The sequence below is a fragment of the Gymnodraco acuticeps genome, unplaced genomic scaffold (genome assembly GCF_902827175.1).
Source record: "Gymnodraco acuticeps unplaced genomic scaffold, fGymAcu1.1, whole genome shotgun sequence".
NCBI classification, from domain to species: Eukaryota; Metazoa; Chordata; class Actinopteri; order Perciformes; family Bathydraconidae; genus Gymnodraco; species Gymnodraco acuticeps.
Window position 1 is genome coordinate 180,149 of NW_022990832.1, and position 23,041 is coordinate 203,189.

At 41.5% G+C, this 23,041-nt stretch overlaps 1 protein-coding gene across 4 annotated transcripts in view; it reads right to left on the reverse strand.

The window, feature by feature from the left end:
• LOC117557188 (gamma-aminobutyric acid receptor subunit beta-3-like) overlaps positions 1–23,041 on the reverse strand; it is a 65,929-nt gene that overhangs the window by 13,087 nt on the left and 29,801 nt on the right. For all 4 annotated transcript variants that reach the window (XM_034232896.1, XM_034232898.1, XM_034232897.1 and 1 more), the window contains 4 exons: positions 12,048–12,268; positions 8,580–8,662; positions 7,437–7,574; positions 839–991 (listed from right to left, as the gene is read on the reverse strand). In XM_034232896.1, coding sequence (XP_034088787.1) covers positions 839–991; positions 7,437–7,574; positions 8,580–8,662; positions 12,048–12,268 — 595 coding nt within the window. The remainder of the gene's footprint in view (positions 1–838; positions 992–7,436; positions 7,575–8,579; positions 8,663–12,047; positions 12,269–23,041) is intronic.

Sequence of the window (23,041 nt, forward strand, 5' to 3'; positions counted from 1 at the left end):
TCGTTAAAGATTGTCTTGACAGCGTTCATGTTACATATTTCCCCCCCCTGATTCCTCATGTTTAATCCACCACCTTTAATATTGAACTTGGACCCCCTGAGAGGAATCACAATGATTTCACGACCTGCTGCTTCCCTCTCTGCCTTGTTTACTGCTCACAGAGCTGGGCCTCTGCACCCACACATGCACTCCTCACTCAGAAGGGAAATTATGCTCATTAGATGTAATTATAGCTCCTGGAGGCCTTTCAGTGACCACAGCAACAGCAAGAGGCAAAGTATACAATATGACCCAGTTCGGTCTCAGACTAACGGTGTGAAATTCAGCTCGTGCCCTACGGAAAGCCACAATGGACAAAACTATGCTTACATGCCTGTTGCAGCATTTTAGAGCTGCAGGATGTGGAAAATATAACTTATTGTGATTATTTTGGAGGATATTGCTATTGGGAATGACCTTTTTTGGAACATTATCTACAGTGTCATTGAAAAATATATTTAAACGATCTCAGTGGGATTTTATTTTGAAGATCTGTACCATACAAGGATATTTATTTAGACTTTAGAATATGTTCGTGGGCCGTTACTTCTCTGCATTATCACACTTGTTTAGCTTTTACCAAATATTGCTTACTGGGATTTTGAAATGGCACCAGTCCAAGTTGCATCTTCAAAACAATAATTGTGCAGCCTTGGCTAAAATCTCTATATATTTGAAAACTTAATTTGGTCCCAACGTTTTCCAAGCCATTTCCCAAAGCTCTCTGTAGCCCCACAACACAATGTTTGTGGCTAACTATCGTCCCCAGTTTCTTCTGAGAGATCCAGATGTTTCTCACCTAGAGCCACTCTGGCTGCCGAAGCGTCGTAGTTTATCCAGAAGGAGACCCAGGAGAGGATGGTAATCAGGATCGACGGCATGTACGTCTGCAGGATGAAGTATCCGATGTTCCTCTTCAGCTTGAAGCTCAGAGACAGTCGAGGGTAGGCACCTGAGGGGAAAGAGCGAACAAATATCATAGTTAAAATATTTCCCGTTAAAAAAAGAAAACGATACTTTAATGGTCATTTTGTTTTTTTCATTACATTTTAAAAACAAAGCACATTCGGTTCCATTCATTTGAAAATAATGCTTCTAAACGTATTTAATTCGTAGGAGCACACAGGGACACCTTGTGTTTTTGTTTCTGTTTCCATGACAACACCCGACAGCATGGGCCGGATTTATTGCCATGGTAACAAGAATCCTGTTCTTCTCCTCTCGCTCACGCGCGCACACACACACACACGAAACTGTAACCCCGTTTCGATACGATGTGACACAATATTTAAGACGGTGATAAAGATGTCAGCACATTTTGATTGATCACATCAGCACGTCGCATTCCACCTACCTACATAATTCATAGGCTGATTCAGCATAACTGGGGGAATAATAGCTTTCCAGATGCATGTAGGAGTGCCTCCGATGCTTCATAAGTCAGGGAAACAATATTCCTCGCCCCGATGTGTTATGACGGAGCATTTCTGTCATTACTTGTCCATTACCTGGAACACAAACACTATAGTGCCTGTGCTTGGATGTAAGTGCGATGCATGATTTCTCATAAATCTCCCAGCATACGGTTCTTTATGGATTTAATCTACGGCTCGTTTCTCCCACTATTCTTAGCCATCCCCCCCCCGTCACATTGGAGGAGAACTGGGGGCCATTACAGTGTCATTTCCAATCCGTGTGTTTCGGTAGAAAGCTACTCGTGGGTCCAATCGACTGCGTGTGAAGAGTTGGATAGAGAGTCACTCTGATATCTCATTAGGATTCAGCGCCGGCTGGAGGTTGGATTGCTATAAAATCCCAACATGTTATTTTTAAAGTGCCAGGCTGCTCATGAAGTGTTTATCATCTGACAGTCAAAGGATGTCCACAACCAGAACAACCAACAAGCTAATAAATGCGTTGTCATTTTGTCAAACACAAAACATGATAAGCCCGACTTTAATGCCACCATAATGTAGGCATTTGGAAGCGTCTCGACAATCATTGAATATTAAATATGGTACGCACATTCATGTTTCCCTAAGGGTGAATTGTAATAACATTGATGATCCAGTATTTATCACCACTGACGGGGTTATTACCCATCTTTGCATCTTGTATGACAAGGTCGGGTGGAAGTCTGTACAGTAATGCGTGACAGGCATTGTTTTTTATTTATTTACAAAGCCCTTAATAGCAGGGAATTTATTCTTTATATACAAAAATAGCTGGTGCTGCACAAACTTGGAATATCACATTTTGAAAGGTAATACAATGTAGGTCAATTCAAAGACATGATAACAACAGTTTTTCTGTGTGTTTATTGATTTAATTGTAATTCTCCTCGTTTATTTGTGCCCTTTTTAAGAAAATATAGTCCCTTGATAATCCCTAAAGATATCAAATATAAATTGAATCCCTTATTTTCCACATAGCATCACCACGTAGATTAAAAACCTTCCCATCCACCTCAAGGGAAAGGTAAAACAATAGTATTTCTAATAGAATATCACGTCTTCTCTACAGCAGCATGAGTTTGTTTGCAGTAAACAGTCGAAATAGTCGATCAAAGACACTGCCAGGAATAGATCGAGGTAAAACAAACAAATTAATAACTCAGAGAAAGACTGGTGCACAAAAAATCAACTGTCACTGTCATTCAGAGGGCACTTAAAGATCAAATCATTATCTGCATGGTTAAAGGGCTTTTAAAGGGACCTCGACAACAACCACTTCATCTATTATAATCCCTTTATTTACCCCAGATCACCTTGGAAATTAAGAGCCTCTAAAAGGTACACATTAAGTGGTACCTGCATGTTAAAGGTCCCATGTCACGGCCATTTCTACTGATCATATCTCCGTTGTTGAGGTCTACTAGAATACATTTAAATTGTGCAATGTTCCAAACTCACATTGGTTCCTCACAGCATCTCTGTATAGTATGTGTATTCACTCTCTGTCCTAAACGGCTTGTTGGAGCTCCTGCCCCCCCCCCCTCCCTGTGAGCCCAGTGTGCTCTGATTGGTCGGGACGTTGCGAGGCTCGTTGCTGCTGTGAGGAGCGGACAGGTTTCCGGGTCGGCGATACAGCGAGAACAAGCGAAACTCATCCTGAGCACACAAACACTCACAGCCGAAGTAAAAACAATAAGTGTGGCTTGATATTGAGAAAGAAAAGGTTTCTAACGCTGTGAGTCAATGGGTCTGCGGAGAGCATTCCTCCACCATCCCAACTCGGCTATTACCAACCAGGGAGCTCTATGCAAGTCAATGGGACTCCCTGTTAGTTAGCCAAGGGACCCTGGTGTGGGAGGAGCTCCAAGGATTGGTCCATTTGAGCCAATCCGGTCATTAGTTGTTGATCTGGGAGTTCACACGTCACAGAACCCAGGAAGCAAACAATGGAACATGAGAAATGTCCAACGAGGCGTTCTGGGGCAGCACAGACAGGTCTTCTCTGTGTTAGAGTTTTACTCGCTACAGGGTGTACTTTGAGGGTTTGTGACTGCAGACCGTTCACATGCACAAACACCTTCATAACAAGGGGACGGGTGATAACAGGAAAAGCATGACATGGGCCCTTTAATGTTCAATAATGCAAATTACATCTTATCTTCCCCTTAACTCATGCAACAAAATAATAAAATCCCCCTTAATTAAGTATGTTCCATTCATTAATCCAATATCTAATGCATTTTTCCCGGTTTCTAAACCAAAGTCAGGTAAAAAAGCTGGACATTCTCAAATTTGACACTCAAACATTTTTGCTTTATACAATGGTTTAGTTACAACTAATTTTTATTTAGATTTATCCCTACCCGTTCACCTTGGAAATTAAGACCCTGTAAAAGGTGGTACCTGTCATGTTAATGCTCAATAATGCAAATAACCTCTTAAATAGCCCTTAACTCATGCAACAAAATAATAAAATCGCCATTAATTAAGTATATCCCGTTCGTTAATCTAATATCTAATGCATTTTTTCACGTATCTAGACCTAAATTCTCTAATTTGACACGCAAACGCTCGTCATTTTTGCTTTATACAATGGTTTAGTAAAAAACAAAACAGATTTAGATAAATGTTTTGTTGATTTCGTCATCGTTTAAGCACTTAATTTGTATAAAACCAGCAACATCAGCTCATTTTCAAGCTGCTCAGTTAAACATATACACATTTACAAATTAGCCTAATTTATCACATTCGGTGATCCTCCTGTCTTTGGCTCGTTAATAAACCATATGGCAGCCGTGATCAAACCCAACTCACGCTGAACACTTCATTACAACGTGAATATGGGGACAGACTGTCTTAAACCATCCCATTCACCTCCTTTGAAGCTTCCTTGACGGCAGCTCCTGCACTCCTACATGGGAGCAGAGTGTCTTCACAGATGCAGAAGTGGTTTAAGAAAAAAAGGAGGGGGCTGAGGTTCACTATCGCGTGGGTGTAGATCTGTGCGGGCTGTAACTGCTACACCAAACAACATCCGCGAGTGGGAGGAACAGCATGCGTGAGGAGGCCGAGGAGGAGGAGGAGGAGGAGGAGGAGGAGGAAGAGGGAATGAATATATGAAAGTTGAGTGGGTAATGACCATGGTAATGACAGGACAACGATAAGTCAATAAGGGCGGCTGAAGGAGGTCTGCTGTCGCTCCTTTTGTCTCTTGTCACCCTCATGGAGCATTCAAGTGCTGTATAATCGGTATTGACAAATAAATGTGAATAAATTAAGAATCAGAAAGCAAATGGAGAAGATTCTGGTATCAAAAGCCCCTTTTTTAAAACATTGTAGTCCGTTTGATGTCCTACTGTAGTGCGAGCAGTATTGACCAATCATATTTGAGAATATTTTGTATGCATTCATTAAGACTTTGCACTTAACTAAGATAGTTTTACGCTTGTGAGTAGAATTTGGTATCAAAAGCCCCTTTTTTTACATTTGTAGTCCGAGCAGTATCGACCAATCATATTTGAGAATACTTTTAATGCATTCAGTAAGACTTGAACTAAGATACTTTTCTTCTTGTGAGTAACACTGCTTAGTGCTTTAACTAAAACAGTTTTTTATCGGTATTGACAAATACATGTGAATAAATGAAGATTCAGAAGGCAAAGGGGCAAGAATTTGGTATTGGAAGCGTCTTTTTTAACATTTGTAGTCCTTTTGTAGTCTGAGCAGTATCGACCAATCATATTTGAGAATACTGTAATGCATTCAGTAAGACTAACTTGAAAATGTCACTTAACTAAGATAGTTAAACGCTTGTGAGTAACACTGCTTTTCCTAAAACCCTTATTCATTGTAGTCTTGAAATTGAAACATGCTGCTTGTTTCCTGGGAAATGTAGTTTTTTATCATGAAATCATGTCTAAAACCAGGAAGTACATATTTTACCACTTCTATTACAATATTCTTGTTTAGAAATGAGTCAGCAGGAGACGGTGTTTTTCTGATTTATGGAGACAACAACATTTACAGCACTGTGTCCTTGCTTTTTACACCTTAAAAATCTAATTATAACAATGAATGTTAAGTGTTAAATCTGCCACTGTTATTGTGAACTGCAAAGGGACACAATAATAAATGCTGTAGCTTCTAATTAATTATTTTTCAAGAGCTGCTACGATTAACGTTCATGCAAATGTACTATATTTACCACCAAACACATGAAATATACATGTTATTAAATATGAAAGCTGTTATATCGCAGCTATCCTAATGGAGATACAAGAGAGGCAGAATAGGTGATGACAGCCGTGACGTGTAAATGTCACCTCACAGTCCGTTCATGCATGCATTTGCATATAGACATGCTTATTGTATGTACACACACACAGAGAGCAGTGCTTGTATGTGTGCTCAGAGGAGAATAATTGATGTTTTGATCCTCATTGCACATGAATATATGATGCTCTGAGTCCTATCAGAAAGCAGGGTAATTGGAATCGAACCACACCTCGTACACAAGAGAGGGACATGTACAGTAAAGGAAGGAAAGACTGGACAGAAAGCAGGGATAGAGGAGAGGAAAATGGGCATTCGAGGAGGCTGGCGAGTGGCACATGTGATGGAGGGAACCTGGTCATTAGCCAGCCTTGCAGGGAAGCTTTGATGTGCTTCACACTTCCTGCCAAGAGCACGGCAGCAGACCACTGGACACTAAAGTTTAATTGTCGCCACCCACAGTAGTAGTAGTGCGCTCTGCTCCTGCTGGACTGTTAATGCAATGCAGCACGTCAGAGATAACACACACACACACACAGTGAGAAGGAGGGCGAAAGAGGAGGATATTAAAGGAACACTGAGAGGCAAAAATACCGTGTAGCCTCAAAGGAGAAGTTAAAAATACCCAAAAGGAAACAAAAGAATGATTTTCTCTTCATGTCTTTTTCCACCTGGGTGTGGCTTCTCCTCACGAGCATAACTTCTCTGAGAGATGATGTTATTAATAGATGTCACACAGCTTTTATTTCCCTCCTCTGAATGAGTCTCCTCTGACCAGATGATATATAAAGCTCTGTACCTGGGACTAAATGTGATTAAATGAAGACCTCACTGTACGTCAAATTTAAAAACAAAGTTCACAACAGAGAGCGGAACCCCCCGTGAGCAATGAGGGTTGTTAAACTTCTCTTCTGCACTCAACTTAGCAACAGAAATCAATTATAATACTGCTAATGTTTTTAGAGTTCACTAACTAATTGCTTTTATGTGTCACAGTGACAAATTGCACCTGGAAATGAAAATCTCTTCATAAACTGGCCATTGAGAAACTATAAGTAACACTTGATTGAAGTTAAGGATACTAAACGAGGACCTGATCCCTAATTGAAAGGAAAACGATTCTTAGATTATACTCTAAATAAACTGAATTATTAACTTCATTTCTGCCAATAAACCCCCCTCCTACATCCTTTAAGATAAACCTGCAACTGTGCTTTAAAGTATTGACTGATTGAATTGATTGAGGCTAGTTTGTTAGCATCCGCATGATACCCTAACTAACCATTACGTCCAGGGTCAACGGCCCCCTGACATGGGCCGAAATGACTCACGGCGCTGACATCATGTTTTGGTTTAAGCACCATCCCCGCGTCCTCGCATCAGCTGCTGTTGAGGGACACTTCAAAGGCATCGCGCTTCCTTCCTTCAAACCAATTAGAAGCTCTGACAAACACAAGTTTGGCTCTGAGGATTTCAGATCAACAGATCGAGCTTTGGCACGGATTTGTCTGCTACAGAAATTGATTAAATAGTCAGCTTGAAAATGGGCCAATGCTTGATATGAACAATATGCTGAAAAATAGAACATTCAGTTGTCAGTCTATCGTGTGTGGTTCCCAACGGACGTTCGGTTTGTAGACGCTAAAGCATTAACTGTAAAACAGTATTTACCTGTGGAAAACACTACGTTTCTGGACACCAGCTTGTAGTCGACAATGGAGAACTGAGGCAACTCGATCCGTGTCACCCCCGTTACGGCTGTATCGCCTCCTTTCCAGTAGAACTCGATGTCGTCTGTGGTGTAGCCATCTGCACGAGAAGACACACACACACACACACACACACACACACACACACACACACACACACACACACACACACACACACACACACACACACACACACACACACACCAAGGTGTAACCATCTGTCGAACCCTCACTGGAGAGCGAGATATGCAGCGTTGCTTATCTTCCAACTGCGCTGTCACTCGGGAGGAAACATGTTTGAAGTTCTCTCCAAGAACCAGACGTTGCTTTGGAAAGCGGGTCGGTTTAGTAGGTTCACTTGAGTTTAAGAAAATATCAAAAATATATAAAAATAGCTGATATTCACTGTAAAACAAGACATGTGAAGGGAACCTGCATGTGCTCTATTATTACATTATATTGGAGGAACTGGCTTTGTCTCAATTGTAGCTACAAGGATGTATTTAAGGATTTAAACATCACATTTTTCCTGTCTGTCGATTTCCATTTACTTCATTATAGTACATGCACAAATGCAACCCTCTATACACCATTTTAAACATTGTAATGTCCTAATATTATAACAACAGCTAAGCCATAGTCATGTGTATCTTGACCAATCTTTTTGTTGTTTTAGATATGTCTCTATAGATGCATAAGACTGAAGCTGAGGGCGTCCTTAAGACCTCTTATAGCACGCTCTAAAGAAGAAGGAAAAAGGTTTCGATATAACATTTGACAATTGAACCGACACGGATGCCAAGTGGGTCCACACGTATCTAATAGAAAATGGGAGTGCTCCTATTCGAACATAGCACTTTAAAAACACAAAATATTTGTTACGATTCTCCGTCAGATCAGTCACAGGAGGCGCTTTAGAGTCATTTCATTACGTACATTCATAGATACATAAAGCTGAAGCAGAGGGCGTCCTTAAGACCACGCTCTAAAGAAGAAGGAAAAAGGTTTGGATATAAGCTCTAACATTTGACATAAGGAGCTGCATTAGTTTTCCTCTCAGGGTTCCAGTATGTCAGCCCGAAAGGCTTCAGGTCTCTCTACTCACAGCTCTCGATCTCCAGAGTGCAGTTCTGTTCGTCCAGGGGATACCGCCTGAGATCCATCATACACGCTGCTGTCGTGGTTATCCTGAAACACAACACGCAGGGGAGAAGGTGTTAGACGCTGTGTGTGATTTACACGTTATTAGATCAAACAACAGAGCCGGTTACTAAACGAGGGACTGTAAGGGACAGTGGGAATACTGTTAGGAATGTCGTAGTGTCTTTAAAGGACACTAAATCAATTTGTATTCACACTAACTTCCTCAGTTGGTGTCCTTTTACTGGAGAGTATTGGCACTGTCATCTTAAAATAATATCACAGCCTCGCCTCCAATGTGTTACGCTGACTTTGTTACTGTTTAAATAACTACGCTATGGATCACAGGCAAGCAGTTCTCCCTTCATGTCCTCACGTATCAAACTGGCCACCCTCCATCCAGTGATTAACTGAACATTTGTGTAAATAAAAATCCTATTAAAGGCAACACATTCTGGCAGAGCTCAGTGCCTGCTCATCTGAACTGGGTTTTGAGGAGGTATCTCTTTGTTTATCAGATGAGCTCGAAAGGCAGACAGTCAGCAGTTAAAATAAGCAGCAAAATGAAATGCAAATTTGAAATAATTTAGGCTAAGTCTGCCCTGATTAAAAGCCGGCTGCTTGGCAGTTAGCCACTGGAAGACTTCGTGCAGTGCAGACGCAGATGAAGCTGTGGAAAGCCATTAGGTGCTATCATTATACAGCTAAAACCACAACGACAGAACAGTAGGACTGCCAAAGAGACGTATTGTGACACCCTGCATTTCCTTCTGTGAGCTTGTTATACATTTATAGTATTTTAAAATGGAGATCCCTGTCTGCTGTGTTTTTAGCAGAGCTTAAACTAGGCAGTAAGGCTTTAAATCAGTGAATCGTTTGGATTCAAAAGGAGGTCAAACATATATCATGAAAAAACATTTGGCTTGGGATCCCCTTCCTTTGTTATATGAGGGCTTGTTTGAGAATATACCCTCCCCCCTTATGTAGAACATACACTATTATATAGATATACCTTTGCAAAGGTGCGTCACATGTTTTTGTAAGCCAATCAAAGCAGCTTTTTTGGGAGGGGTCTTAAAGAGAGAGGCGCTAAATCGGCATCGCTAAGCACAGGCATATTCAGACGGACACAATAAGACAAAGCATGCAGACATGTTTTGGAAGCAACCTAAAACCAAAGTATTAACTTAACGAAGATCACATGTCCTCTTCAACAACAGATGAACCCATGAACACGCCTTCATATGAAATGTCGTGTCATTATTCCTTAAGACAATGCCTAACATTGACATCCAGTTTGTCCACGACATGAACCAGTATTCAGGACGTTACTCAGCCTTACCTGACACACATTATTATTTAACAGTTGGTATCACAAACACCGCGTCACACATCTGCCTCTGCCTTTGATCTCTTGAAAGCATTGAGAGGTCTATAAGTAGACCACAAAGCTAAGTGCTATGAACTCCACTTGCATAATCAAGCATGGCTGTATGACTGTAAAATACGAACACTGAAGGACACAAACACAAGCAAGTATGTGCAAAAACACACACACACACACACTTCTCGCTCTGCACTCTAATAATTCAAAGCATGCATCCATATTCATAGGTCACAGTAACTCTTCTGAACCTGCCTGTCGAGAAGATCAATGGAAATTCAAAACAAGGGCTTTATGCAACAAATATCAAACAACAGCTGCAAGCTTAACGTTGCATTAATGCACCGTCTAACCTGCTCGCACTTCCTCTGACTGCTTCCTTTAAAGAATCAAATGTCAGCGTGCCCTTGAGCACGACACATAATCCTCTGGCTGCTCAGCGGCCAGCAGCAGAAATCTGCCAAGTTCTCAGCATGGGCGACTGCGGTGCCGTAATTGGGCTTTAAACACAGCATTAACTTGACAATGGGAAACATCTAAGAACATTTTGACCCTGAGCCAGTTGCAGGGAGGGCGGCTCATATGCATCGCCCCAGAAAAGTCCCCAGTCTAAATACATGAATGCACTCTACACCGTAACAAGATAAATACATATGTAGAATCAATGACCTCTTCAGCCAGAGTTTATTTGTTGAAAAAGGTCTTCCTTAAACAGATGGGCACAGGTGCAAACGCTGCTCAACTAGAGGAGAACATTGTGTGGTTGTTTTCAATTAAACACACTGTAAGATAACAGCGTTTATTGTGCTTGGCCATTGATTTGAATAGTTTTTAGGCAACGTACCTTACTGTACCTTTCAGTGTTTTCACAGTTAATATGAGTTCATTGTAACATCTCGGTGGCCTAACAGTTTATCTTTCAGCATTCGGTTGTAGTTTGACCCTCATCTTGCCAAAGAGCCCAATTGAAGGCTTTCATTGAATACACAGAGTTGTTGGTTTCTGTCTTTGCACCCTCTTAGGATATCTTGACAATTCAGAAACAATATGGAGAGTATCTGCAAGCTTTTCCAGAAATCGGTCCTTAATCATTTCTGGTTCCAAAAACCAAATAAGGGCGAGAGCCACATTTGTGGTCAGGGTGACTGGTGTGTCCACTTTTAATGTCCTACTCACTAGTGATAGGATCTATTTATTGATTGTTTCTGTCTTTGCAACCTCCTAGGATTTGTTGACAATGATATAGGGAGTCTCTACAGAATATTTGTATCCTTCCCTAATCTTGTGTCGGACAAAAATAGGATAATAGTGCGAATCAGAACCAACGATACGCTGAATAGCTGCCAATGTGTTCAGCAATTGGTTGTAGTTTGCTTTTCATTTCTGGTTCCAAAAACCTAATAAGGGCCAGAGCCACATTTGTGGTCAGGGTGACTGGTATGTCCACTTGTTACGGGCTACACACACAGTGTCTAGTGGTAGGATACATGAATTGATTGTTTCTGTGTTTGCAACCTCTTAGGACTTGTATCTTCAGAATATGGAGAAGAAAGGGTATTAGGTTGTAGTTTGACCCTCGTCTTGTATTCATTCTGGTTCCATTAAAAGATTGCGATGGCCAAATTCAAGGCTTCAAAGCGGTGGTTTGTAACATCAGGATGACTAGTAAGCCCACTTTTCATTGGCTACACAGACCTAGAATCAATACGTTGTTGGTTGTGGTCATTGCACCCTCTTCGGATATGTCGACACTCGGTTGTCCTTTGTCATTTTGTGCAAAGGCCAAACAGCCATATGTGTAGTCAGGGTGACTGGTAGTCCACTTTGAATGTCCTATTCACTAGTGATAGGATCAATTCATTGATGGTTTTGGTTGTTGCAACCTCTTAGGACTTGTATTTACAGAATGTTGGACAAGAAAGGGGGAGCAGTGTGAAGCAGAACCAAAGGATTTGTTGACAATGATATAGGGAGTCTCTGCAGAATATATGTATCTTTCCCAACTCTTGTGTCAGACAAAATGGGATAATAGTGTGAGTCAGAACCAACCTGAGGCCGTAGAGAACGGTCCCGTCCGGATGCAGGCGGATCATTCTGTTCTTGACGGTGACTCCGTGGACGAAAGACTTCTTGTCGTTGAGGAAGTATGTGTCGGGGACCCAGAGCGAGTCGGCAACCCTGTTATCCAGAGTCAGGTTGAGGGGGATTCCTATGTAGGCGAGACGCTTGTCCCTCCAGTACTGCTGGAAATACATGGTCAACGTGTAGTCCTACGGAAACAAACACAGGACAAAAGACAACAGGTCATGTTTGATAGTTAAATCAATCATAGATACTAGGGCTGCTCAATTAATCGTATTTTAATCGCAATTACGATTATGGCTTGCAACGATTACGAAAACAACGTAATCGAAATAAAACGATTATTGTTTTATTATTATTTATTTTATTTTTTGGTTTTTCAGTTGAATTCTACTTAAAGTTCAGGGTTTTCAAAGTAAATGGATAATCGTTTTTAATAATCGTGATATCAATTATTGACCCAAATAATCGAGATTATAATAATAATAATACATGGGACTTTTATAGCGCTTTTCATGAAACTCAAAGACGCTTTGACAGAGAGTTAAGAAAAAATAAAGACAAGAGAAAACAAATAAAATAGATAACAAAGAAATACAAAAAGAGATAAACAAAACAGAAAATAGGGGGGGGGGGGGGGTCAGTGGTTGAATGCAGTGTTGAACAGGTGGGGTTTGAGTGATGTTTTGAATGCTGTGAGGGAGGAAGAATCTCTGATGGATTGGAGTAGTGAGTTCCAGAGGGTGGGTGCAGCAACGGAGAAGGCTCTGTCGCCCCAGGACTTGAGGTTGGTCCGGGTGGGGAGGGACAGGAGGTTGGCAGCAGCAGAGCGGAGGTGAGCGAGTGGGAGTGTGTCTGTGGAGGAGGTCATAATCGAGCAGCCCTAATAGATGCACTAAATGTGTCTAAAACCACCAGACTCGGGGACAGTTTCATCCCACAGGCCATACGACTGTTAAACACCTGAACTTTTGAAAGAACATCCATCAAGTCAAATTCCTCGTACGTGTCAACCTACCTGGTAACAAACCTGTTATTAGTAATTATTCCAATTACATGTATATAGACTCTTCTTGCACTATTTCTATTCTATTTTATTGTATTTACTTGCAATATTTTATCTGTTTCATTGTGTTGCACTGTTGGGGGAGGAGCCTGTGAACTAAGATTTCCATCGACTACCCATTCCCCACTGTTGGAGCTCCTAATATTTACACGACACGACCCAGCGTCCTGCCTGCTTACAGAGCGAGAGCCAACTGGTCCATACGCTGCGGCCAAACTCTCCCAAGATCCTTTGCCCTCCCTTCATGAAACCATTAACATCGATATGCTGTCGTACAACAACAAGCGTGACTCATGTAGCTGCAGCTTCCACAGAAAACCTCCCTTTAATATCAACAGTAGTGTATTCCCAGTAAGCAGTGATTCAAAAGCTTGTGTTTTATTTCATTTCAAAAAGGCTGATTCCTGAGATTTACACGACTTTATTCCAATAGATTTTTTGTACTTTGATTGTATCTTGATGCATTTTATGTACTGTATGGGACCCACATGGATATATGTACTTTAAGTGAAAGTGTATTGCACTTTCCTCGTAGATTCAACCCAATTTGTTTGACAACATTTCCCCAGTCCCCAAATGGGCTTTTAGATTACTTAAGTGTTTTCAAATGTGTAGTATTTGTATCTGTCTGTAATAAACCCTCACTATCTGGCACCTAAGGCAAGACGTACTTAAGTCCAGCCTGTTAGTTTGGGGATAGGATAATAAGCATTGTGAACATTTGCTGGATAAGATTTCTTGAAATAATATGGGATATTTGGATATATTAGATCTTATGAGATGTATTTTGAGCTATATTTGACCAGGATAGGGAAGTGTAAAGACATATTCTGACTAGATATTAGACGAATATACTTTCTCGTTTTTACCGTGTGTAAAAATAGGATGCTTAGAAACAGTTTTATTTTGCATTGATTCAAGTAATATGGGATATTTGGATACATGATATCTTATAATTAGCTGGGGAATTGTATGTTGAGCTATATTTTTTACCAGGATAAGGAAGATATATTCTGAATAGAGATAAGACAATTATACTTGGCAAGATTTCGAGTTATTACAGTGTGTGTAAAATAGGTTAGAAACTGTTTTATTTAGCATTGACTCCAGTAGTATTCGACCAGAGAAGTGAAGATAGAGGACAGAGCCCCTCCCTTCCTCCTTCCCCCCTTCCTTCCTTCTTTCCACATCCCATAATCCACTTACCCGAGCTAACAGTCTCTCTCCTATTTCTGTTTCTCCCTCCCTCTCTCTCTCTCTCTCTCTCTTTCTCCCTCTCTCTCAGGGCCATGCCATGATCTCTCTCTGCCCGCTGTGGCTTTGAAATGAAACCCGCCCGCACCAAGCTGGCACAAACACATGTCCATCGATGCTGCTGCGTATATATCAGGTACGCACCAAATGTAAAATACTAATAATGAGGATGAAAACGTCCACTGCAGTGAGCATGGCTTCCTGAAGACGTTACATAACTGGAATCATCCCAACACTTATAACTAAAACTGAACTGAAATTAGAATTGCTCGTTAATTATTCATCCCTTTATTTGGACTAATTCTTCCTACATGTTTTCCACGATGGGTTAGCACACAGGGAAAGTCTTAGTCAGCACAGGATACAGATGGGTCCCCCAGCATGAGGAGGAAAGAGATTTGGCACCGAGCCACGAAGGTATAGTGGTGGAAACATGGTGTGTTTGGGGTCCGCCAAAACGGTGGAGCCAGTCTGGTTGTGCTTGGTTATTGCCAATTCTATGGAAGTAAATAGAGTAATATTGTAAAAAATGAGGTTTTATGATAGCATTGTCCTTTTATGATATCATTTCTAAGCACTAATCTGCAATAATTGTGATAGATACACTATTTTATCCAGCAATAATCCCCAAAAATATAGATTTCCAGCTCCGAAATGTGCTGCCTTATCCGTTTGATATCGTTGTAAATGAGATATCTTTGGATTTGGGCCAATTATGTGGGAATAAAGAGTAATATTCTAAGAAAATGTGGTTTAAGATATCAATTACCCTTTATGATATCATTTCCAAGCACAAATCTGCAATAATGTGATAGATACATAGATATCGATTTCCAGCTCCAAAATGTGAAGATTTGCAGCTTATCGTTGTAAATTGGGTTTAAAAGCTAAATGTTAAATCAATTAATAAAAAAAAGAATTCTCATTTATAATGAAAATTGTCATCAGCCCTAGAGGTGTGTGTGTGGCCGCCAACATCTTCCTTTTATTCCCATTGGTCATTTTAACTAGTTATTGGCAATTACACACATGTCTCATGTTGACACTTTGCTAATTGACTGCATTTATCTACAAAAAACCCTGTCAGAAAACAAAGATAAGAGTCTCTCCATTGGTGTAAAGTAAATAGATTTGCCTGTCCCACTGTTTTGGCCAAGCTTGACCCACTCTACCATGCTGCACTGCGTTATATATCAAATGCACCCTATAGGACTCATCAATGCAAACTGTACAGCCTAACTGGATGGTCCTCACTTACCATGCGTAGGATGCAGCATTGGTTTTTATTCATGTATAAAGCCATTTTAGGAAAGCTTCCACTGCACATATGAGCTAGATCTGCTCCAGTTTGTGACTCTCACAGCCTCAGATCCAGTGCCTGGATACGGGTTCCTGCCGTGCGGACTGAGGCTGGGAAAAGGAGTCTTTTTCATGATGGTCCTTGGTCTTGGAATGACCTTCAATCACGCCTCAAACTGACGGCACTTGTCTCAATGCATGTTTTAGGTTGAAGTTGTCTGAAGTCCTTCCCACCAGCTGCTCTTACAGTAATAAGTAGTGCACCTTTCTTACTGTCTTAATGTGCTCAATGTAGTGACTGCTTTTTCGTCTTTTATTTTCTTAGTTATGTTCTCTGTATTTTATATGTTTGTGTCATGTGTAACGTTGCTGCCTTCTTGGCCAGGTCAGCATTGTAAATTAGATTTGATCTCAATGCTTTTTTATCTGGTTAAATAATTATTTTGTTTACCCTAAATGTGTTTGGAAACATGTTAACCCTGTGGAACTATAGGAGACTTGAAGGAGCCACCATTTTAGCATACACTGGTTTACTTGTAATAAAAGGGGACTATTCTTCCTTTTGTAGAGTTTTATAACATTATGTTGCTCTGGAGAAGCTTTGCAAAGTCTGCAGCTGTTATATAACGGGAACTACTTTCTCTCTTTCTCTGATTTCATAGCAGCGCAGAATATATGAATCTATTAGCCCCGTGACAAAAAACACTAACAACTCCTCCCTACATAGGTTAATCTTCTCCCGTTTTGAGTCACAGCGGACCAGTGATAGCATGCAGCTTCTTGGAGAATTAATCCCTGTCGGTTTCAAGGCTTTGGTGTCAGGGAGGGCGATGTGTGCGATCGGTCTCCGTCTCATTAAAGGAATCAATGTGGATTGATCACAACATGTGGAGAAATGACATTAACCAGGTGCTGTAGACTCTCCTCCATCACATTGTAACGTAACCCTCCATCAATCCCTACGAATGACTGATGTCTCTTTCACACGGCTTCCTTTTGACCCCTATCATATCCCGCCTCTCGAGGTATGCATTTCCATCTCTCGCTAGAGTGTCAGCAGCTAAAGTACGCGCGACTAGTAGGACATCAATGATTTAAATTAACCATGTAGTCGGTACAAACACACGGCCAAGCAATCCTCATCAATAGTGCATGCAGACAATCAGATTGAATTTCAGATGAGGCGCTTTGCGGTACCTGCGCTGAACCTTGAGGGACTCTGATTTTCTTTCTTTCTATGAACTAGGACTATGGATTATGAATTATTGACAACTCTCCCATCTCCCACAACACATGAAGTCCCAATACACAGCACAGCTTGGTTATTAGCATATGTTTTCAGCGCAGATAATGACCAGTGGAAATGATTTCCAACAAGCCTCAATTATTCAATTAACCCGACTGGATTATCACTTTCATTCAGGGTGTGTGAGAATTCAGATAAGCAGAGTTTTGGCTGCGAAGTGACCCATATTCAATTTAATCTCCCCTCTCTCTCTCTGCAGCGCTAGCATACTGACTGCTACGTCCTGATAGCACCAGTATCTAGGAAACATCCTGCTAACGTTGTTTGTCACATGGCATATGCTCTCTGTCCCCGGCATATGCTAGAACCGGCTCATCATCATAGGCCGCCGCCGCCGCCGCCGCACCATAGGGGAGGGAATAGAGAACGTGTTGATAAACCCAAAAAAGAAATCATCATTACACATAACAAAGCCGCTCGGCTCAACATGAAAAATAAATGACCGCCGGCTTTCCCGCGGATAAACTTCACATCTCGGGGAAACAAACGATGATATGATATGTAATCACTGTGTACTCCGCGTGAACCCACGTCCAAGTAAAGCAATTTGAGTCACTTCAATGTAATTTGGGAGCCCTCCCTGGGGATGGCCCCGAGGCGATGTATCACCGCAGTGCGGGGGAATCCCTCAGCGACTTCCTATCCTTCTGCTGCTATAGAATATAAAAATAGCCCCGTCCCTTATTGAGAGCAAACACAGGGACTGAATTGGGCTTTTCTTCTTCAAATGACACCGTGTTGCCGTCTTCAATATACAGTATAATTCCCTCACTGTCTAATATTTCATGATGTATTGCCTCATTTCAAGGTACGAGGGAGGCGGGGAAAGACAGCAAATGGTAAATGTACAAATACAACTCTGTCTAAGAGCCCCTGCGGTACACATCCTTCTTTTATTAGAGTATATCACATTTTATCCCGCTTGAAGATTTAGTTTCATTTATACAAAGCTTTTTTATGTAAAACTATGTTAAAATGCACTAATGCAACCTGCCATTTGTTTGCACCATTTTTGGGTTGGCTTTTCTCATCTTGAGGAAAATACTGAGTATAGGATGTCTTTTTTGTTTTTATTGAATGGTCCCAAAAGTGTGTCATGTGCTCGAACAACAGATGCAGTAAGAGAAGGCGCAGCTCGAGGGGAGAAACAGGTTTCAGAGGTCTTGTGTGTGGGAAGAAGGCAAAGAATAAAGGGTCATCCAACACAACCCTTCAAAAATAAGAGTCTTTCTAAAGCAACAAGCAGACAAAGGGACTCGTGCAAGAATCATACAGATTGTTTAGCTTAAGCAGCACATGCTAATAACTTCTGACAGAAATGAATGAGTTGTCTAAACCTGTTTTATTATTCATGATATGAACATTCATGCCAACAAAGTCACTCTTCTTGACTCACTAATAATACAATGATCAATATAACAAAAGCAAGGATTGATTTCTCCTGACCTTTAACTCTAAAGACCGTTTCCCACTGGACGTAAAACCCACTCAAATCTGGGTTTTGTATTTAGCGGGAAAGGTTACAATCGGAGGCCATTAGCACAACAAATGACTCTGAAGTCACGGTGTGTATTGGCTTCAGCTCTCATCTGAACGGCAGTAATGGAAACCCGACACCAAGGTGGATTTAAACTCTTATTATAGTGTATCAATGTACAAGACGAGCAAGAGTCATTTGACCTTCTTTCAAACTTGAAACACTGGTCAAAACTATATTTGTTAGTCTTCCCACTTTTCCATCAATGAGCAACTCTAGTGTATCGTTTGGAAGAGAAATGTAATAAAAGTAACCATTGTGACGTGAACGAGGTACACCAGAATAGAAACTCATTCGTAGGCAAAGGGAAAGAAGTCTAACCCCAATTTTGTGCGTGTTTTCAGACACAAAACCTGCATCTACTTATTCTGCTGTAAAACGGACTTCGTATCAGCTTCAAAACCTTTGCTGCAGGGGTCTTTGCTCTCCTTCTCAAAGCTCATATATCCGCCCCATCCATTACACTTAGAGGAATCAGACTGATGACCTTTTTCCAATAACCCCCCACCATAAATCCAGTTCATAGTTTACCTGCCGCTTTTTATTTGCCTCAACATGACGCCTGCTTGAGTGGCACTGAGAGAAAAAATGAGGCCGCTGCCGCCTGTCACTTTCTTTGATTCCCCAGCTTCAGACAGTCTTAAAGGTATCCGCAGCTCAGAGCGAGAGGGAGTTATGAAAATGGGACTGCGGGGTTAGCGAAGCAGCTTCAGTGTACGCGTCCTTTGGCTACTTGGCACTTCAACCAGGAAGTGGCCGCTCTGCTTACTCCAAATCTCAGCGAGCATCGCTTCACCCCACAGCGTTGCTCTCTCCTGAGGCCAATTACATTCCATCAGGCAGGAAGCCGGATGCCGGATAAAAGACATGAGGGTATATTAAGCCATACTCGCAGCTCGAAGGGAAGATATGCTCTTTTTTCGTATAGCTCGAAGCCTATACCATCATTAGGGTGACACAGTTTGTGCAACATCTGATGCCAATATTTATTCAACGCCAAAATACCTGTCAGACTAGGCTGTGTCACCTTTAACACTTCTGCAGGAATCACACACCGAGTGAAAGATGAAGCTACTTTATGGAAATGTTGTGCACTCCTTAACACAAAGCAGGCAGCAGGAACATTTGGAGAAGCAGAGATGGAGAGAGAGATCTTTTCACCTCTCCATAATGACAGATTTTTTTTCTTCTTTTTGACACCCACACGCAGTCGTGGGTGTCTGGATGACTAGCTTGTTCAGCCTGTTAACTGCAACACACACACACACACGGTTTCAGACTCTGACCATTTCCCTGTGATTTAATTTCTCAAAATGATGATGACTTTCACGAGGCACGGCTAATGGGCTGGGATAAAGACCGCCATGTCTGCACCAGGTCTTTGATAATGAAAGCACACCTACACATGGTGCCCTGATTTTTAAATATTCTTAATTGGGGTGTTTCAAAACATTGCTAAATGCTGGCTCTGCTGCAATTAAAATAATCACCCCCGAACCTTAGTCCCAACCCCCTGTCTCTGAAGTGACACATTTGTTAGCGTGAATCAATAAGTGTACAACTAGTTTCTAAGTAAGCACTGCCTCAGCACACACATAATCTGTTTTGCCGTGCTCTGATCTTGTCCTCGTGTGTGTTTCTCATCTGCCGAGGCCCCCGGCACACCACCAACAAACCTCAGAGGTAATTAGTGCATCTTTCTCACACTTTAGCATCTGCCTGTGCAGGAGCTCCCAGCTCAGAGTTAGCCGACCTGCCCTGCCAGGTGGATTTTTGACATGCCAGATGTAACATTCAGTCGTCTTCTTGCTATCTTTTTTTCCTGTCAGCTCCCCCCTCCTCTCTCTGCTTTTCCCTGGATTTCTCACATCTTCAAGCCCTCGCTTTTCTCTGCTCTTTTCAGTCCTTCAATAAATCTTAACATCGTATCTTCTCCCATTCCTTGCTTTCTTGTTCAGGTCTGTTGATGCATTGATTGCCCGAGTGTTGTCTCCAGTCAAATTCCCAAGGCAGCACAAAGACCATCTTCGATTCTGCCACGGTTGATGAACATGAACTCCCACTGCACATCACATAAAACCAGAGTGGAGGTATGTACAGTATTGGGACCAGGGGAGTACACGGTGTGAGTAAAGTGCTCAATGTCAAGATAAAGGGACTGTAAAACAATTATTGGAGTGGGTGTTTTATATTTCAGTTTCTAAAAAACAAGTTCCTCCCCAGAATAATCAATATTGTCTTTCACATTCCCCCTTACATCTTAACCTATAGTAGGGAGTTGTTGTGTTAAAGGGTGATTTTGTACATCAAATAATGTTGACATGTGTTTGGATGTACTACTGCATATGAGAAAATACGTTTTAGTGCAAATACTGCAGCTTTGGGGTTACAAATGTGTTTCCCACTGCTTACTTCTGCTTGAGGCTAACAGCTATAGGCTACATTTGTAGCTACTACCATAACACCACTAAATATCCTACCAAAACTGTTTACCGCTAAGTTGCATCATGGGTAATGTAGGCGTCCGGTTTTGAGGATAAAGAATGGATGGACTACAAAATATATGAGCAATTTCACTACATTTTCGACTTCCTCCTCCCCTAAACTACAGTCCCTAATATAGTATTTTGACCTGCATGGGCTAAGCATCCGAGAATATCTATACATATATTGCAAGGATCAATCCCTCTTCTCTCTAGTATACATATGATAAATGGACTGTACTTACTACTACTGTAGCGCTTTATCCAGTCTTTAAGACCCCTCAAAGCGCTTTACATACTACATGTCGTTCACCCATTCACACCCTTTCATACAGAGCAGTGTACCTTACTCTAGGACCTAACATTCACACACCGTTGGCCATCGGGAGCAACTCAGGGTTAAGTATCTTGCCCAAGGATACATCGACATGTTGACTGCACGGGATCGAACCCACAACCTTCTGGTGGAAAGACGACCGCACTCCCTCTCAGCCAGTCGCCCCCCACTGATACCGATGAATAACCTTAGCCCTTTGCCCTGATTGATCTGCAACTTCATGATCCATTTCCTAAACATTATATCTCACTACCTCCCTTTTCTAAACAAATTAGTGAGAAGATTTTGGATCTCACCTACCCACGCTAAAGCTGCAGAACCGTAACTCACAAACAGCAAAAACCTTAGGCTCTCTACTCAGTATTGTTTTGCAAATCTGTGCTCCTTGTAGAACACAGTTGTTGGATCCAGGCCTCATTTCAGCACAGCAGTGCAAGTCAACTAGTTCCCCCATGAATGCATGCGGGTCATTCTGGAGTGGATTTAGTAGCTGGAGTTTTCTTGAAATGAATGCAAGACAGAGCCTGAAATAGAGGAAGCAGCATGTATCCAGGCGTTGCTGTTTTGTGTTGGATAACCCAGGACAAAAGCACTCGTAATCCCTGTCCCACTGGAGCGATCCCCAGCTCCACAGCCACAGACGGTCCCGGCGTCGGATGAAAAGCATCCACCAAATGTCAAACACTGGTGTGAAAAACAACAAGCAGCTTGACCAGTCTTGTTTTGGCTTCAACACTGGATCGCAGCCAACTGTTCATCATCTAACGAGCACCGATGCACGCGGATGCAGTCCCTCGGTGCAATGGTGGCAATGAGAAACGGACCCAATTAATTATCTATTTACGGGTGATCTCAGCTGTCTGATTGCTGCCCTGCATTTGCATAATTGGCTTGCTAGCTGATGTTAGCCACTGAGCTCTTGGATCCTTAAAAGTGTTATTATTATTCATTAATCTTCATAGTTAGCTATTTTGTTTTAGTCAATTGAGGTGTTTGAAGCTCCTAAATTAGAACAGACTTTTGATCAATTATATGAAATGGTCACAAAACATAAGAATGACTCATTAAATAATAACATAAATGTCAGAACAGAGTGAACATGGCAAGATGATGTATTCAAATGGTTGCTTTTAAGTAGAAACTCCATCTTCAATCAATTAAAACAGTGAATCCTTATAGTTGAGTAGCTGAACATTTGTACTTTTTGGGCTAACAAATTACTAGGTTTTAACTATATGTACATTTTAGCTGAATAAATTAGATGTATATACAGGAAATGTCATTTTTAGGAGTTGCTTTGGGCGTGTTTTCTAATGCCAAAGGTCAGGGAGCTCTTGTTTCCCACTCTGAGTGCTGGTAAGTCAAAGCCAGGCGTCACCTGGTGAAGAAGCTATTGAGCCATTACTATTGATCAACACACACACACACACACACACACACACACACACACACACACACACACACACACACACACACACACACACACACACACACACACACACACACACACAGATAAATAGTGATCATTTTCTAACATTATGGTGCAGTAAAAAGCTAGCCTTGTTCCTCTTAAGTAGATCTGGTCAATAAGGAAAAGCATTATGTGAAGTGATGTTCACAATCAGACCGAGGTTGAGTCCCTGACTGACCTGAGTTTGACTCCTCCGTTCATAATAAAA